Raw genomic sequence first — 18974 nt, 5'->3', positions numbered from 1 at the left:
AAAAATATAATGAATATCATGAAAAAAATGCAAATATGACATCGTGGAGGGAAATATGTCATTTTATTGAAATATATAATATGAAGTTCTTATGCAGGGGAGTGTGTTGTCGACAGTTTGCCGATCCAAAATATGTCAAGAGTACAAAGATGACTATAGTAATACAAAACACTGACATTATAGCCTCTATTCGACAGTGGACAGCCTGCATGCATGAAAGAGTGTGTGAATTACACCACCAATTTCCAAATATGAAACATATAACATAAATTCCCTCGACCAGTTATTTACACTGTAGGCGTGATAAAGCTCTGCTGTGACGACACATAGCCGAGTTTCTTAGATGTACCGTAAATGGGGTCATGAGTCAGAGCCTTGGGAGACAAAAATATTCCAGCCATCGGCCTCAGACTGCCTCTCAGTTACAGGTTTAAATTCTTGCACCTGCTCTGACCGTTAGTCGAGGGAAAGATGGGACATGAGATAAACTGACAACTGAAATATACATCGAAGATCACAACTGATGACTGGAGTACATCTCTACTACCCTTGCCCAATCACTTATCCTCGTTTCATCAGCACCGCTGACATGAGCAAAAACAAAATCAAACAAAAACTTCATTTTCTTTTGTTTTTTTTTAATGAATGCAATATATTTCTTAGCCACATAAACTTTGGTCAACATGTAAAACTGTTACAGACAGTTGCAAAAAAAAGTCTGAATATGCTTAACAAGTCGTCCTCCAAGGTTGCCATTAAACAGACATTAACCAGATTCATTTTTTCAAGATAACTCCATAATAATTCTGCCCTCTACAGAAGGTTTGGCTTTCTACCTGTTCAGGGTCATTTACTGACAATGTAGCTGTAGATTATTTAACTGCAAGCAAGATCAGAGTGCTTAAACATCGCTGTTTTTTTTTTTATACATTCCAATTTTTCCTTTTTTTTTCTTTTGAAAAGAAGTACATTTGCCCAAATGAAAGTTTCAAATAAACACCAAAAAATTGCCAAAACACTTCTCGTTTTGACTGCTGTGCTTCACAAAGTGAACATTTGGCCTCAGAGACCAAGAACCAAAGAAAATCAAAATAAACTGTTCATAAAGGATCGATAGAACCAGTTAAACCAGAAGCTACAAAGCCTGTTGAAATTATTTCAAATCATTTGCGACAGAAAAAAAAAGTATTACATCCTTTTTGTTGAGCTAAATTTACTAAGTGCTCATTGGCTGTATAGTATGCTCTGTCTTTTAAGTGCCATTTCCATTTGTAGCGTTTTGCGTGAAGAAAAAAAACAAAAAAAAACTTACAGACATGGCAACAGGTGAAGCAAAGCAAGAGATAAAACACCCTGAATCATCTCCCACACTCCCCTGCCCGTCCCCCCGTCATTCTGCCGCTCTGACTTGAATTATTCTTAAGAAACAGGTACAAAGACTGAGGCAAGAGGGGCGCATCAACCCCAGAAATAAAGAATATTCTTACAAAAAAAAAAAAAAGTCAAAAACAGTGATTAACAAGATGAAGAGAACTGAAGGCCCAGGCCACTCTTCAGTCTACTTTCACCGAACGTCAACGCTGGTTTGTGTAATGACAACATTATCAAGAGAGGAACAAGGAAACGTTAGACTGCCAGCATGACCGGTATCAGAGGAAACATGCTGGAGAGGAAACAGGGTGCAAGAACCTGAAGACACCCCTCCTCCTCCTCCTCCTCCTCCCCCTCCTCCCCCTCCTCCTCCTGCTGCTGCTGCTGCTGCTGCTGCTGTTGTTGTTCTTGCTCTTCCTCTTGTGGATTAGTTCTTGATCACTCCTCCATCGCCTTCGCTTACAAAACGCTTCCGCCCTCTATTGGAGGAAAAGATAGTTTGAGAGTAGTGTTGGGAAGATTTTGGGTAACTTACATTACACATAGATTTTTCTTATTGTGGACAAATCCAAAATCTATTGACCCTAATTATATGTTTAGGCCAAAGGAGCCTGAGACAGCGTATTCCTCTGTGCCATAAAGAAAACAATTAAAAACACAAATGAATCAAGGGGATTTATGTATATATGTATGAATAACTTTCGCCTAGCAATTGACAAACTTAACTGAGCACTACTGAGGCTACTGTGTTCGACTAACGGAGCTAACAGCTAATGGAGCTAAGCGTGCAGCAGAACATGAAGCATTAAACTGAACTGCAGTTCAATGTACAGACAGCTTTATTAATCCCACCAGGGGCAATTTGTTTACACAGCTTCCCTTGCACACATACTAAAACATACAGTAATATGTAGACACTAAAATAGATGAGTAATAAATAAAATAAGAATAAAATACAATAAAATAAAATATGCCAAGGAGGTCAGTGGAATAAAGGAATCTGTAAGAAGTAAAACTAAAGTGTTTTCAGGTGCTAATTAATGCTAACTAACCTGGAGGGACAGGCATCCCTCAGCTGTTTGGTGATGACAGCCTCCTGGTAGCAGTGGTCCACAAAGGTCTCCATGATAGAGTGGGCATGTGGCACATCGAGGTTGATTTCAGGGAGCTCAGTATAGACACGCTGGAAGCCCTACATGGAAAACATGGTGGAAAATGGACTACAATGTCAAACGCACATGAATTTTCATAGAAAATGTTTATTTTAACCTTCAATTAGGCTAAGAACTGGTACACGTAAAAGGCACTGACCCTGTTCATCTGATCCACAGTGATGAGACCCGTCTTCCAGAAGGACTGCAGCAGCTTTATCATCATATGACTGGCAGTGTCTCCTTTCGACTCCAGCACCATCACCACAGCCTGAAAAATAATCATGATAAAACATTTAATGTGTGTAAGAAAAAGGAGTATGCAGCCATCATCTAACAATAAAGTCAAAGAACAGTCGAATCAACAAGTACTGATCAGAAACAACCCGACAGGGACAGCTGCTCATTTCGCCACATGGTGGCAGCGTTTGCCATTTGCCATTAGTATAGGCAGAGAGGAGAAGTAGTAGTTTCACTATTATGAACACATAAAAAAGGTTTCTTGTTTTAATTTGTGGTAAATTTGTTAGATGATAAAAAAAAAAAATCTAGTGAGAAAGGCAGAAAGTCCAGCTGGGTGAATTGTTCAGGCCGTGCTGGACATGTACAACAAACAGCAGCAGGCTCCAAAATAACAGCACACTGTGTATATAAAAAATATTAAAATCCAACCGGACATTTGGCGACCAATTCATCATCTGTTTTCACTTACAAAACGAGACGTCACAGAGAGGAAAGTCCATTTTCTTTACTTAAATTAGCACAAATACATTCAGCAACCCCCACAGAGCAGTGACATTTGTACGGTGCATGGACAGCTCCATGTTTTGCAACGTGATTCGCCATTTTGGATCGATTGATTTGGACTGGGCTCTGTTAATAAATGGAGAGCAAATGAGAGAACATCTCTGCCAGACACACGCACACTGTTCTTGGCAGGAAACAGAATTAATGGTCACCAGGAGGAATTTTTTTTTTTTTTTTTTAACCAGTTGTCCTCTGTAGTCGACGCGACCGAGCACCAGGAAGAGACAACACACCAAAAAGTTCCCTTTTGCGGACTTATTATCATACAGTGGGGATAACATGGATATACCCGACTTTCAATTCTAAATACATGCTGGACATTTTCATTGCCAATATATGACTACATCCTGTCGGGCCCTCAATTTTATGCAGAAAACTTTTGTTTATTTTGTTTGATTTGACTTTCTTTATGTCAGAGTTTTACATTGGTTTGAATCTGTGTGCTTTTTGTTGTTTTAAGATATGAAAAGATCATCTAATCCTTTCTTAGTCCCACAACAGGGATATTTGCATTGTTACAGCAGCAAAGAGGATAGCAAAATAGACCGCATCAATAAAAAAAATAAAAAAACAATAAATACGTTTTTAAAAAAAACTAGGATATGAACAAGAGGAAAATAAAATCCGAGACTTATCCCGTGTGACTGCACCTCACGAAACACAGATGGTAAGGGGGGCGGGGTAATCAATACTGATACAACACCATCAGGTCTTAAATACCTCATAGACCAGCTCGTGGTGGAAGTGTGGGACTTCAAGGTCTCGCAGACAGCGCTCTGCCTCTGACACGTCTCCTGATATCAGGTACTCCTTGAGCAGGAGGTTCATCTGGAAGGAGGACACACACAAAGAAAACATTCATTCAGATTCCTGTGTGCATCAAACACAGCTGGAATGAAGTACGACCTGTAACTATTGACAGTGGAGGGAGTTGTTCTGACTTGACGTCTGTCACATGTCTGAAATATAATTGGGAATTTATGTGAAAACACGTGGACAGACGCGTTAAATCTTGGTCACTTTCTGTTAAAAAGGAGTGATGATTGAGGTATGACCATGGAACAGTTAATTTTATTTAGCACCACAGCCCTTATCGAGGAGAAAACCTTTATTTGTTCTAACAGACGCCGGATTAACAATATGTTTGTATTCACAAGACTGGATACAGACGGAGCCGAACTGAGAGTTCAATAACACCCTGAAAATACCTGTCTCTTAAAACTATTCCATCAAGCCACTGCACATAAAAGGGATTTACTCCAGCAATAACCTGATTTCCTTGGGAAATAAAATTGGCACACATGCCTGACGTGCTTGACAACTCGAAGGCAGCTAGAACATTTCTTCCTCTCTTGGTCTCAGCTTCATTTGCTAGCATCGTTTGGTTATGTCACTCTCACTGCTGAGCTGCATACACATCAACCATTTTGCCTAAAATTTATTTATGGCACAATTACTCATTCCGCTTGAGATTTGAGAGGCGCTTGATTGATGCAACAAGTTCAAAACCCTCAAAGCGAGACCAACACTTGTGAGTCAACTCTGGGTCTAATTCACTGAGCTGGGGGAATGTGTGGTTTGTCTGAGCATGAGGGGGTGGGTGGGTGGGACTAAATCACACGAGGGGATGTGAGATGGTAAGGCAGGACGGTGACAAGGGAGAGGACGAGGAAATTGAGAGGATTAGAAGAAGCTGCGAGCGGGAGCACAACAACAGAGTGAATCAGAAAGTCAAAAAAGGCCTCTTGCAGTGTTCCCCTGAGGCTGCACACAAGCAGGCAGGAAATCAAAACTGGACAGGAGAGCCCGTGGGTCCGAGGGCTACTGAGGATTACACAATGCTACATGACTGACGGACCACTCTCCCATTTCTAGACATGCACAAAATCCCTTCCAATGTTGCATAACTTACGATTGACAAGATGTGCACTTGAAACTCCCACACTCGCACGCCCACATTAGCACGAATAATTCCAGAAAATCAAGATCATGGAACAATAATTATAAACAAAGACAAAGCGTGTGTGTGTCTGTGTGTGTGCGTGCGTGCATTTCAGTTAACGTCCAGGGTGTGTATCTGTGTCAGCCCCTCCTGTGCCCTCGTTTTTTTTGCCATTCCCATTTCTCAGGGGAAAGAAGCTCTCTGCTGACACAGCAACATAGCAGAGGGCTGGCCTGCTGCTCTCTACCCAGCATGCATTCCTGCCTTCTGTTTATGTGTAAGACATAATATCAATAAGGAAGGGGAGCTTGTCAATACATAACAGTCCTCACCTCGTTTTACAACGTGTAATGTTCTACGTGTTCGGCCTGAGCTCACCTCTTTGACGAGATGTTTGACAGGTCTCTGGCCTCCGCCCACGCCCCACACATTATCTAGACGAACCATCTTCCTCTTCATGGTCAGCAGCACGGCAGCGCGATCTAAAGCCACTCTGGAAAAAAATACCCACAAACAAAGTTGGGTTTTTTTGCGCGGAAATGGGAAAATAGTGTGACTAATACAAAAATAACATCACAACAGAGGTTTTATTCTATTTAAACATTATCAGATAAAAACACTGCACTACAGGAAAGGACGACATCTGTTTCTCTTGAAAAAGTACAGAGGGGAGGAAATTTAATGATATAATAAGATTAGCTTCACAAACTCCCCTTAAAGAACCCTAAAGAGGCTTAAGAAACCTTACAGCTGTTGGCTTAGAGGTTGATTTTGTTCAAGTATAAGCTGCTGGATCTGCTATTTGTTCCTGTCTTTGCTCACCTGGCATGGTCACAGTCCACTTTGCCCTTGTAACAGTCCAGGAAAGACATGGGGAGGATGTGGTCTGCTATGGCTCTGGCTATGAACTGGCCTAACATCTGGGAGACATTATGTACTTTTTAGTCCAACGGCAATATGACAAAATATATACATTATGAAATTTCACTTAATACTTATTTAATAGTAGTTAACTTAAAGAATTTAGTTTTTCCTGAATCACACTATAAAAACTGAACCATTAATGCACCGTGCCACTGTTGCTACCTGTGGAGCCTCTGGTGTGTCCAGTATGAGGTCTGGCAGCTCTTTGAGCATCTTGTCGAAGGCGCGGGCCATGTCACTTTGTGACAGCATCTTGCCCGACAGGTCAGACAGCAGGCGGGAGGTCAGCTCTCTGTGGCTGGCCTTGCCTTCCAGGGACAGGGACACAGCCAGAGAGGAGAACTCGTACTTATGTGGGCCCAGGTTGAGCTCCTTCAGCAGCATCTGACAGGAGGTAGGACAAAGTAAACCGTATGATATACAGACTTTACAGAGCTATACAGGTATGGTTCATCCATCCATCCATCCATCCATCCATCCATCCATCCTTCCTGGTCAGCATGCATCGACTGGCGTGAAGAGATCACTCACCTGGACCTCTTTTGTGTCTCCGTGTTCAAAGTACTCCTGTACAATTGGGTTGACCATCTTTTCCAGTTCCTTCTCATCTACCTCTGGCACAACTGTTGCATATACTGTGTCTCCCTGTGCGAGAACAAACACATTATCAGCCTAAACTATGCACAACAAAGTTCATTTACATTACTTATTGCATGTTTTTTAAAGGACCAGGGTGTAGGATTTAGTGGCCACTGTAGGGGAGGGGTGTTCAGTTGGTTTCAATCCTCAACCAGAACCACTGGATATAACCAAATCCTACAAACTGGACCTTTCATTTGTTGCATTTTCATATCCAGTATTCTTCGAGTTTTCACTTCCCAGTATTTAGCATTCCACATCTTCATCTCTGCGCTGAAATTGAAGCACTACGACTCAATTAAAGGTTTGATTTGTAGAGTATGGCGAGAGTTCAAAGGTAGCTCCAAAGACATAGGGGGCAGCTTGTCACCATAGTAAATGACAACTGCTGCTCTGCTAGCTATCCTCGGCTGTAGCTAGCTGCCGTTGGCTACCTCGGCTCACAGGGAGAGTGAGGAGCATTTCACAGTGAGTTAACAAGGCAATTAAGCTCGTCTTAGTTTGGTAAAAGAGAGAAACGTGAATTCAGAAGGTTGTAGAAGACAGCGTAATTCCTTTCTTGGGATGCTGTGAGTTTGTTTTGTTCATTTATTACGCTAACATAGGGGTTATCAGACCACCGCATCCTGCTGGTACAAAGTGGTATTACGAGACAGGTTAGGGCGGGGCTAGCTTGTTAGCATGCTAACTCAATACACAATATACATAGACGTTAATTTAACAATTTAACAAGATTGCTTTGATTGTGCCTTTTGTTATCGGTCCCTTTTCTACCCTTCTGTGATAACGTAACATAAAGTTTTCTCTTTTTCTTTTCAACACTTGCATCATCGCATTCATCAACTGCCAGGAATGTCAGTACAAACCTGTCCAGCTAACTTTTCAGGTGTGGCTTTGCTAGACCTGGAGAACAATAGTGCGTCTTGACAAAATAATAATCTTTGTGGGCCGATAATCTACCCAATCTGTGCAAACTATAAAAATGAGAATAACTACTTTGACTTTTTAATGTCCTGTAAAAGTGAGAGCATAATAAATAAGGACTAAATTGTCTTGACCTATTCCGAAAAGCCGAAGTTCATATAACAGGAATACAAATATTAGTATAAAGACGGATTGTAGCCAAGAGTCCAAAACTCTGATTCACTTCCTGTTTCTGCTCATGTTGGCTGAAGTGTCTGCGGACTGTGACGGTGATGCAAGAGAACCAAAACAATCTTTTATGGCCGAGCACAAGCAAACGAATGAACTTCCTGCACAAGATCTTTGTTTGTGATTCAAGAGAGGAGGCCGGTTATACTGAAACCAAGGATTGGTCAAAGGAGAGGAAACGGGATTTTCTCAAGCAAAATTATTTTTGTCATTTTCCTGAGGACAAGACAACCTGTACCACACAGAAAGCCTTCTTCCCCCTCATTCTGATTCAGAGAGTACCGTCTGCACATGCTACTTTTCTGTACCACTCTGACCCAGTTCCCTGATAACACACTGACCTTTTTCTGCTACGCTCCTTCAACATCCAATGCCAAATCACACCGGCTTCTCTGAGCCGTTCCGAAACCATTATCACCTTTTTACAGACAGAAGCTCAATTCCCACTCTACTAGTCGGTCAGCGCAACAGGAGACAAACAAACTTCAGCATCGCTTGGAGCGTTTGCTTGATAACAGGGTTAAAGATTGAAAATACTGACGATTGTGATGGGACGGAGCCATCTGGATGAATCATGCGAGTAGGCGTTTTTTTTTAAATGCGCTTCGGCCAGATCATGTAGACTTTGATATGAAACACATTTCCCATTTTATGAACAATACAGTTTAATTACAAACTCGTCTTTGATCTTATGCAAGATATTGCAGTTTGTCACAAGAGAGTAGTACACTGTGTGATTCATTACAGATGCAGGAGTGCATACGCTTGCTGTCTGAGTGTGGACAATCATTATCTTGTTCACAGAGCGAAGCCTCGTTTATATTCAGTGTGTTTCAGCAGCAGCCCTTCAACATCAGCACGTTCGTTTGACACAAGACATAAAAGCTGTCAGCCAGTCGAAACGGCTTTGATCAGTGGGCCTCTTTGGAACAAAAAGCGGCTGCACACAACAGGTCAGAGCAACAACAACTGCCTCAAACTAACCTCTGCTGCTGATGCTCTTTCTCTTGTGGTGAAAACTGTCTGGCGTAGGTGTGTGTGTGTGTGTACACAGGTTGCTGATGCACAGGTAATGCAAACACTTTGAAAATTAAACCGTCAACTTCCAGAGTGCACCAAAAAGAAGACCTTTCCCTTTAATATGTCCAGTTGTAACGACTAATCGATTAGTTGGTTAATAATCTGCAACTAGTTTGATCGATTCATGTTGGGAGTCATTTTTCAGTCAATAATGTCCTATTTCTTCAGATAAGTCTTCAGGTTTGAACTGTGGCCTGAACAAAATGAGCAATTTGAAAATGTCACCTTGGACAAAAATTACAGACCCCATGATGAATCAATTAAATGAGAAAATAATTCAAGTGTATTCCTTAGCCTGAAAGCATTACAGTTTAAATCAAGCATTTTCCAAACAAGACTTAGTCGACATAAGCCATGACGCTGCCTGATCACATCCCAGCAGGGACCTTTGTTGCATTCAGTTTCCCATCTCTCTCTCTCACCCCTTATGTCATCTCTCTACTGCCATCTGTCTAATTAAGACAGAATAATATACATATTACTCTATGAAGAGTTCACAATCCAGACAAGTCTGCTACACTCACTCACCTGAGAAGATTCATCATAGTTTGGGTCCCGTACATCAGGCTCCTCGACTTCATAAACCAGCCCAGCAGCCCCCCAAACTCCTTTACCACCTGCCCCACCTGCACACAACCAGACAAACCACCAATTAGATACTGTCAACAGTAGCTGCTTCTCCTTCACTGTTTCTGTAAAAAGTCTGTGGCAGCTTCTGAAAAACTAAAAAAGTAGAAAGATGCATACACCAAACATACCTTTTTTGGGCAGGCCTCGGCCTTTGCCCGTCCTGGACTTTCGGTCATTGGTGTTGACTTTGCCCTTTGGACTGTTTGGGTCACCCCCTGGCACATCTCCCGACTCGGAGAAGGACTCGCTGGTAGAGTTGCGGGACGAGGACTTGCGCAGGCGGCGCTTGGCTTTGGCTTTGAGTCGCGCCTCGTGGAGCGCTTTCTCCTGAGGCGTCCAGTTGCCGTTCACCTCTGCGTCATTCAGCGCATCTTCGTCACCGCTGTAGGCACGGTTAGCGTCTGCCAGTTTCTCGTCGAAAGAGAACATTCCTGCGGTCAGAAAATTAGAACAGATGATGGCCGTTAATGATGATTGTTATTATACTGCCATAAAACTGTGCAAGTCAGTGGAGACATTATTGGTACACTATGTGGCTAAAAGTTGACACAACAGCAACAGTTTCGGGAAGACATAAAAATCCCATCATAGACTATGCTTAGTCCAAAAAGTTGTTTTTTGGTGTGAAGGAACCCGACTGGCTGGCTCACAACCCTGACCATCCGCCCCATCCAACGCCTCTGAGGTTGTGGTCATGATGAATCAGCCACGTTGGACCTCAACGATCCTCTTGAGGCTGAATAGGACCAAATCCCTTTGGCCAGTTTCTATTCTTATGAACATAGTTTAGGTTAGGGGTCTGATTCTTGCCTTGTAGTGTACACCTACACTGATCAGACACAGTATTAATAGGACAATGAGGCGACTGATCATCTCGTTACAATGCAATGATCTGCTGAGACACCTTGGGATGCCGCTTGACACGCACCACTCCTCCAAACACTGTAGCAGACCATGGAGGCCCGACCTTGGATTGAACTCGGCTCTGACCCATCGAGACATGGACACAGGACCTCTTTGGGCGTCATGTGGTGTCTAGCAGCAGGGCGTTGGTTGGGGATGCTTTAAGTCCAGTGGGTTGGGGGGGTGGAGCCTCCATGGGTCGGTCTTGTTCTGGCACATCTCACAGATGCTCGATCGGAATGGGATTTGGGGAATTTGAAGGCCGAGGCCTTGATCTCTTTGTCATGTTCTTCGGGCCATTTCTCAGCAGGTTTTTGTGGTCTAGCAGGATGCATCGTCTTTGAGTAGTGCTGTTGTCATAAGGGGGTGTATTTGCTCTGCAATGTCATTTGGATTGGTGGTGCATGTCAAGTGGCATCCAAATGAACGCCCGCAAGGTTTCCGAGCAGGCCACTGTACTGTAACGACATGATCACTGTTTTCCACTTCACCTGTGAGCCCTTTCAATGTTTTGACTGATCGATGTATATCTTTAATGTCACTTGGGTGACAAGAGCAAGAATGTAAACCAAACAAAAAAGTCTGAAATATGTGCATTACTACTAGAGATTATTTTGTCTCCGTGTCCAAAAAATATTTATAATTAGTGGTCGAATAAGGACTCGGATCAATACCACACTGTTTCAAGTCTCACACTAAACAGACATAAAAGAGGTAGCTGCGACGAGCGCAGACTGTTGCGTTGCCTCACATCTCCTGTATCTCGGCCAAAAAGCTGCACGTAAACAAACTGCAAAGACCACAGCTGTCGGCCAACAAGCTTGTACGTTCTGCGCCTGTGTGATAAGAATTACCTCTCTGTTGATATACAAACCGTTGTTATGACTTAGCAGCATTTTTCTGACACCAAGTTGCCAATGGCGAAGAGGCAGAGGAGAAAAATTAGGACAAACCATGCTCAAGAGGTGAAATCATGGATACTACAGGACCTTTAGTCCTGCATTCAAATGTTTACTTAAGTAGAAATACAAAAGTATTAGCATCAAAAGATACTTACTCATCCAGAATGGCCTATTTCATAATACTGTTTACTATATTATTGGATTAAAACTTTTCATGCATTAATGTGTTGAAAAATGATGAAAAATGATGAATATCGGCCCTGATAATCGTCTACCCTAAAGTAGCATTAAATGGAAATACTCAAGTAAACCTAAGTACCTCAAATAATAAAAATACTTGAGTATTTACTCTCCACCACTGCTAATAATCTAAACTATATTTCAGATGATCCAGAGAGATTTTATCTCATCTACACTAGTAAATGGATTTACCGCTTCTGAAACAATGTTATTAAAAATCTCCAGTTAAAAAAAAACTTTATTTAAACAAGGTTAATGTCCGCCGACAAGTGAAAAGACATGGCAACATTCTGCACATTATTGCTGTAGATTAAACATTCAGCTCATATCTATAATGAGACAACACTTTGTTTGTGTTCAACTTGCTTATATTGTTTAGCTTTGATTGTCTGCACAATCAGGTCATCTCAGTGCATTCAGCACAACTGCTCAAACACTTTCACACAACAGCAACACCGGTTCAAGGCGTGAAAACAATGCTGTCTGACTGCATGTGTGCTCCAGCCACCTCCACATGTCACGGCCATGTTTTGCACGTCGAGCCAAAGGTCGCGTAGCACCCGCAGCATAACACAAGAAGATGGCAGAATTCAATTCACACACGCATTCTTGTGAAACTCACCAGCTCTATCAGCAGGCGTTACAAGTGCCATCTAACTTAAATAACGAGCAACTTTTTTGCTACTCTTCTGTGGGTGTGTAGAAAACACTGTATTTAGTCATAAAACGTCTACCCAGGTGGCTTCTTGTAGAGACAGAAACAACAACAAGTGGGACTGGAGCGCTCCTGCAGGCATGGGAGGAGGAAGGGAGGGAGCAAAGGGGAACACATGGCGCAGAAATGCTGACACTACATTATTTTTGTACTCCTCCGTCTTCTCGCGATCGCTCCGCAGCAGCCAGAGTGGACCTGACTACATATGGCATGGTTGGGTCCATGGGTGGTCACATGACACAGAGCTGTAGGAGAGAAGGGAAAAGCAGGAGGAGGAGGAATGTCTGAGGGTGTAATGAATACTTGCATGGGCCCCAAATGGCAGTTTGAGGAGTTATGGCCCTATAGATTACAGGACATGTAGAAAATACACAGAGCGAGGAGAGGGGAAAAGGTCCAAGCCACAGATAAAACTAACAATCTAAAAAAGTGTGTGCTGGAAAAGTTACAAGTAGTGTAAGTATCATACTTCTGGTGTAGAAGAAGAAAAGTAAATCTACTAAAAAGTTATTCAACAGATCTCAGACTTCAGCTTGGGAGTGTGATTAACAAATGAAAGGAAGCACCTCTGAGTAAAGCAGGACGCCTCCCTGCATTAACCTGTTGCAGTAAGACCAGCACCACACCCTTGGCCTTCAAAATCTGTAAACAGGCAACCATGTGTCATCTCCTCCCCCCCCTGCTCCTCCTCTTTCCACTTAAGTAGGCCACACTGCCAAACACACAACCGGCCAATCGGGAAGAAGCAGAAAAATGGGAAGGCCGAAAAAAGTCAGAGGTGTTTGCCAAGACAAAGAGTTGCAAAATAAGCAGCAGAAAATGCAACCGAACTAAGTTCTTATCGTGTGCCTCTGTAACGCAGAACTTTTTTGCAACGAGTCGTTACTTTAAGGTCTGTAAGTCACGGTCACAGTCGCTTACAGCTGCTGCGACAAACTCACTCTGTTGTCTTTAACCCTGCACGCCCACCACAGCACACCAAAATGAACACCAAACCACACAACGCTGTCATGATGGTTTTCGAAACCGCCCACACAGTTAACCAGTTTTTCAAAACACAGTCAGCTGCAGACCAGCAGAGGACCTCTGGTCTATAAGCCGTGTGGGAGCTCTCCACAGTGTCAAGGTGTTTAGCTTCAGGTCTCTGTACAGTAGCAGTGTTTATAAGCGAGAGGGAGGTCAGTGGATCACATTCCTCCTCAGGGCCAGGCCTAGTTTACAAGACTTACAGTAACTTCAAGTATGCAGTGTTCATTTTTGGGTGAATTATTGAAATGCAGCAACATTTTTTGTCTCTCTTCATGATTTATGAGAAGAGCTTCACACGTAAAAGCTGGAGAAGATTCTCTGTGCTCGCTTTAAAATTGAAAGACACGTTTCCAGCCACAGTAAAAATAAAAGTAACTTTAAGTCCCATTAACTACTTTCAAGGTACTAAAAGGTTCCTTCAGCGTGTTGTCGTCATCGTTTCCACCACAGTCAACAATGCTGGTCCATCTGTCATATGCAACCGGTTTGAAGCGTCGTAAGAGATCTTCCACTGTTTTAAAGTAGTTTTTTCAGGGGTCAATAATGTCCCTGGAACTTAATTTAGACCCCGGTCCTTGCGGAGGAAATGCAACAGTTCCCTCCAAAGGTTCCTCCTTGATCTTGGATTGGTCCGACATAGTGAAATAGTGAATCTTCTCGCGGATGGTCTTGTTTGCTTATGTAGGTCGCGTTCAGTCGGCATCAGTATTAAATTGAGATCGTTTCATAGATAGTTAAAAGTTACTTGTAGATTTTGACTGTTACGCAGATGACACAACATTGTTTTAAAGGCCTTCTGTCAAAAACATACACGCAAAGTGCTTTGATTTAGATTCAGTAAGCTTTTAAATTTCCTGTGCATCTTAACAAATATCTCAAGAAACTGCCAGCAACGTGGGCAATATATCAACTGTTGATGAAATGTCGGTGTAAACTGTTTATAGTTAGACGTTAGCAGTAAGTGATCCGACTCGCACTGACTGAAGAAAGTTGTTTGTTTGCAAGGACTTAGGCAGAAGCAGAACATTATGGGCAAACGTTTTTTTTCTACACCTTTATATATTTCCTTTCCTTTATTCCTCTCCCTTCTGCGTTTCATGCCTACATTAGTTTATGTAACACATGTTGTACCACTGTAGCTCAGACACAAATCTCAATCTCAGTTGAACATCCTGGTTAAAACAAGGGTCAACAGGGTAAAACAAAAATCTAATAACAGAGATCTTTCTCTGTCAACCCACGCACGGACGGACTTAAGTAAAAACATGTGTGGTGTCCCTCTATGGTCAAGCATCTGCACAATGATAAGGGAACAAAAAGAACACAGCCCGGCTGCATGTGGTCCTGCGGTGGTTGGCTATCAAAGGAGAACAGGGTGTGGATGTCTCAGGGGGTTTAACTGTCATTTCGTTTAATGAAAGGAGACTTAAGACTTAAAAACATGCTTCAGATGCATCACCTTAACTTGTGTGCGTGTGGTGATTTAGCGTTTAAATATACAAGAGTAACATGAGCCGAGGAAGTGGCCACACACGCAGGGTTGCCACATATGAAACAATCTCTTTTTGTTTAATCAATGCAGAAGGAACATAAAAAAAAGAAATCATTTACAGTTTTGCTGACTGTGCTTCTGTAGCAGCTGCAAACAACAACACGGATAAAGGGCATACAAAAGATTAGAGCTACTCAGATAAAGTGACTGGCTCGGCCTGATAACATGTTTATTTTTTCATACAATCAGTCATAGCTCGCACAGATGCACTATAAAACACTGATATGCATTAATAGTGTTTTCGGTTTCCAAACTGAAGAACTTAATGCAAACGGATGGTGTGAGCAAACATGTTTTCATGAATGTATGTGGGAGGGAGGAGGGTTGAACAAAAGAGGAGCGGGGCCAGAGACCATAACATAATGTGTACTCAGCAGGCCACGAACAGATCTGGCTTGACATTTACTTCCGTGGGTTTCTTCCATGATGCTCTTAACGCATGTATTTACCTAAGGAGCTATGTAAATGCTCTCACAGGTGGGGATCTACACAGGCTTTAAATCTGCACATATGGCCTGTTTATCAAAGCACAGGCTTGCTATGTGTCGCTTCGAAAACTCACCCAGGCCAATTAGATTATTTGCAGTGAAACGAACCTTGATAAGTCACTGAATCATGTGCAGTTTCCAGTTAGTCCTGACCAGAACTGTATCAAGACATAACTGTATGTCAGAACTACAAAAACTTCACATCAGGGGCTCGTTATGTGTTGAATTGCCGCACTAAAAATAAATGTTAACTGAAAAAAGACCTGACAATCAAGCAAATTACATCTACTGTTTAAAGTGTTGGCACTGAACCCTAGCTGTTAACCCAACGCGTTGCTATTTGACGATCTGGAAATGAGACTCAGCACTGCGAAGACCTAGCGACCCATCACTGGTTGCCCCAGTACAGTACAGTACAGTCTTATATTGGTTTCCTGATTTCTTTGTCTAAGTGTAAACACCAGGGGTCGACCGATGTGGCTTTTTCAGGGCCGATACTCATTATAAATCAAGGACAATGAACAAATCACATTTGGGAACAAGCTAAAATGAAACTCTTTGTGTCACCCAGTGATGGAATCAACCTAAGTTCTGTCCCTAAGAAAAATTTTACAGGTACTTTACGTGGGTATTTCCATTTTCTGCTACTCAATACTTTCTCTCCACTACATTTATTGGATGCATATAGTTTCTAGTCCCTTTGCGGATTCAGATTATTCAGTGTTTACAGGCTAGTAATTGTGACGTGTTACCGATCAGATGCTGTGGGCGGGACAGTGTGCGAGACATTTTACATTTGTTTATTTTATCACAGAAAAATCACAGATACTGATAATCGGAAAATTGCTGAAAATCGACTAGATGATCAGCCAGGGTCGATAATCGGTCTAACCCCAGTAAATAACGTGGATTTCAAACTAAAACCACAACAGGGAGACGGGGTTACCACCATTTATTTATCCTTCATTTTTGTATAGACCTTTTGATTTATGATTACTTGTCTGAGATTGCTTGTATATTTGATTTCGGTATATTTTCAGTTTTACAAACATTGCTGGAGAGGATAATTGCGACATGACCTTTCACTGGGCAGGTCAGGAGTAATGAATCATTAGGTGGGATCTACGTTTTCAAGACTTGTAAGGTTTTCATATTTCCCACACCGTTGAGTTCAGCGTCCAGACTTGCCCCACAACGTATGGAGGGGTTGTTTGCCCCCTTTTTTTTCCTCTCCAGGACAATAGAGTCTTTGACAGCCTGTGTGTGAGTGTGTGACCACCTCATCGACACAGACAGCTTGATCAAGCGTGGGTGACCTTCCTTGAGAAACGGGCTGGTCAAGCTCATGCAGAAAAGCCCATCTGTGCACTGAAGCATGGGCTGGCTTTTCTACAGCAACAACAACGCGCCATGACATCCCAGATACCATGTGGTGTGTGGCGTGCACCGATCTACCTCTGTGTCACCTCGACTGAATCTATTGTGGGTTTTTTTTTTCTTTTTTAAGCAAACACAATCAAGGGCTTATCCCACATGTGGTACGCCGGATTGACACATCAGGACAGGTTTCTAACTATACACTTGTGCCACTTATGTAAGCTTTAAATACACAACAACGCAGAGATTATGTAAGGCTTTCCTACTGGCTCTTATAGTAGGCTATACATGTCGACGTCATCGCCAGGCTGAGAGGAGAGACCACGTACGGAACTGAGTGTGCCGTGAGCTCGGATATCAGTCAGGAAGAGCCACTGTGGCACGGTTTTAATCGTTGCCCTCACACTGTACGCGCTAAAGACGAGTGTATTACAGAGAATCGACCCATCAGTGATCGCTGCTGCCTGGATCGATCGAGTTGACATCCCTTTCTTGTGTTTCTCAGCGGTGAGACTGACAGCCTGGTGTGTGATGGAGGCGTCTGCTCAACAAAAACATAATTTCATGCAGGAAAGGGGCGTGTGGTGTGATCCTGACTGCACCAAGGAGCTTAATGACGGTTAAATACCCAGGCTGACACAGAAAGTGTTGACACACAAGTATGTAATTGAGGAAGAATAACCCCCCCACCACCACCACCAAAAAAACAGGAAGTAAAACGGCTCGATCTCACTCATGCACATACACAAAGAGTGTACACATAGGAAAAGTGTGTGTATAAGAATGCACTGAGCGTGCACACAAAGGCGGAAGTAAGCGTTATGTCCTCGTCCAATCAGAAACGCGAAAGGGTTAAATGTAAGCGCAGCACAACAACACACGTCGAGCCGAAGCTGCTAAAATACCACAAAAAGCAAATGGAGTTCGGTTCGAGTTTTGCAACGCCAAGTGCAAAACCAGCCGTCCGTGTGCACTGATTGTTGCACCAGTGCTCGATGTGTGTATGTGTGTGTGCGTGTGTGTGTGTGGCTTTTTAGCAGAGCACATGGTGGAGCACGGCTAGCTCTGCAGCCCATCCCATGCAGGGACAATAGATCGGGGAGAGAGCACGCCAGCAGGCCCAGCGGCAGCTCCGCGAGACCTCACACCTGCACAAAGCGAAGGCCGGATTCAGTCACTCACCGTCGGCTTGTGGCGCGGTGGACCACGTCTCCACTTCGGTCGCCATGGCTCTCTCTCTCTCTCTCCGACGGCTCGATTAAAAAAAAAAAAATCCTCCTCACTGTGCGCTCCTCCTTTCCAGCAACAAATCCCCCCCCCCAAAAAAAACTGCAAGGCAAAACGTCTGCAGAATAAGATGTTCAGAGTTTAGACGATCTTTGGACAAAAAAGGGGGGTAAAAAAAACAGGAGTCCTCACTCGTTTTTTAACGTGCAGCTGAAGACACACACACACAGAGAAAAAAATAATGCTCAGGTTGAACTACAAAGAGCAGAAATGCTGAAGAGTGAAGGAGGTAAATGCAAAGAAAGGAAAAAAAAAAGGTTTCACGCTCTTCTCAGCGCGGACGGCTGGGAAAGAGTCGAGACTGAGAGGGCAGGTTAACTGGTCGGAAAGAGCATTTCAAACAAACAGCCTGCAAGATAAACAAAAGTCTGTTTTTAACTTTGCAGAAGCGATCCGAGTCACGTGGGGGGGAAACACGGATGGGGACTGGTCAGAAGAGGGGGTGGGTGCTGGTCCCTCCTGACCAATCACAGAGCAGGATAAACCTGCCTGCTGTAAATGAAAAATATCCTCAAAATGTGGAGCATTTCTGTTTGAATGATCTCATTGATGTTTTTAATCATTCCGATATGTTTGCTTTTACACATTATATGCCAGTTTATGTCCCCAAACATAACCTTTAATTGATTAATTAATTTTCTCAGATTGTTCATCTCATTAGCAGTGCTGTGTTTGTTTGTTTGTTTGTTTGTTTGTCAAACATGGCCCCTAAAATACGAATTTTCTGCTTAATTTTAGGGCTAAATTTGCTGTACATGAGAAAACCTTACAATCCTCATTGAAGT

The 18974-nt window shown here is 42.8% G+C and overlaps 1 protein-coding gene across 1 annotated transcript; it reads right to left on the bottom strand.

Annotated features, from left to right (window-relative positions):
- Window positions 1–44: 44 nt before the first annotated feature.
- pdcd4a (programmed cell death 4a) lies at window positions 45–18588 on the bottom strand. Its single transcript, XM_073465882.1, has 11 exons — window positions 18085–18588; window positions 9825–10127; window positions 9595–9692; window positions 6727–6840; window positions 6358–6579; window positions 6094–6191; window positions 5650–5764; window positions 4050–4157; window positions 2683–2793; window positions 2424–2563; window positions 45–1850 (listed from the first exon to the last, which is right to left on the bottom strand). Exons 1-11 carry the CDS (start codon window positions 18128–18130, stop codon window positions 1799–1801), a joined length of 1407 nt encoding a protein of 468 aa, XP_073321983.1. The 5' UTR covers window positions 18131–18588; the 3' UTR covers window positions 45–1798.
- Between the last annotated feature and the right edge of the window lie 386 nt (window positions 18589–18974).

The sequence above is a fragment of the Pagrus major genome, chromosome 1, assembly GCF_040436345.1.
Source record: "Pagrus major chromosome 1, Pma_NU_1.0".
Classification (NCBI taxonomy): Eukaryota; Metazoa; Chordata; class Actinopteri; order Spariformes; family Sparidae; genus Pagrus; species Pagrus major.
Note: the sequence above shows the minus strand (reverse complement) of the source record. Positions and strands in the feature narration are given on the sequence as shown.

What these genes read in the sequence shown, in the direction of transcription:
- pdcd4a (XM_073465882.1), bottom strand. Translation starts at nt 18,130, where the DNA reads ATGGCGACCGAAGTGGAGACGTGGTCCACCGCGCCACAAGCCGACG. An exon ending in ACCACGAGCTGGTCTATGAG is followed by an intron (nt 2,794 to 4,049) that starts GTATTTAAGACC and finishes ATTATTTTTCAG; the next exon opens with GCTGTGGTGATGGTGCTGGA. An exon ending in CTGTGGATCAGATGAACAGG is followed by an intron (nt 2,564 to 2,682) that starts GTCAGTGCCTTT and finishes TTTTCCATGTAG; the next exon opens with GGCTTCCAGCGTGTCTATAC.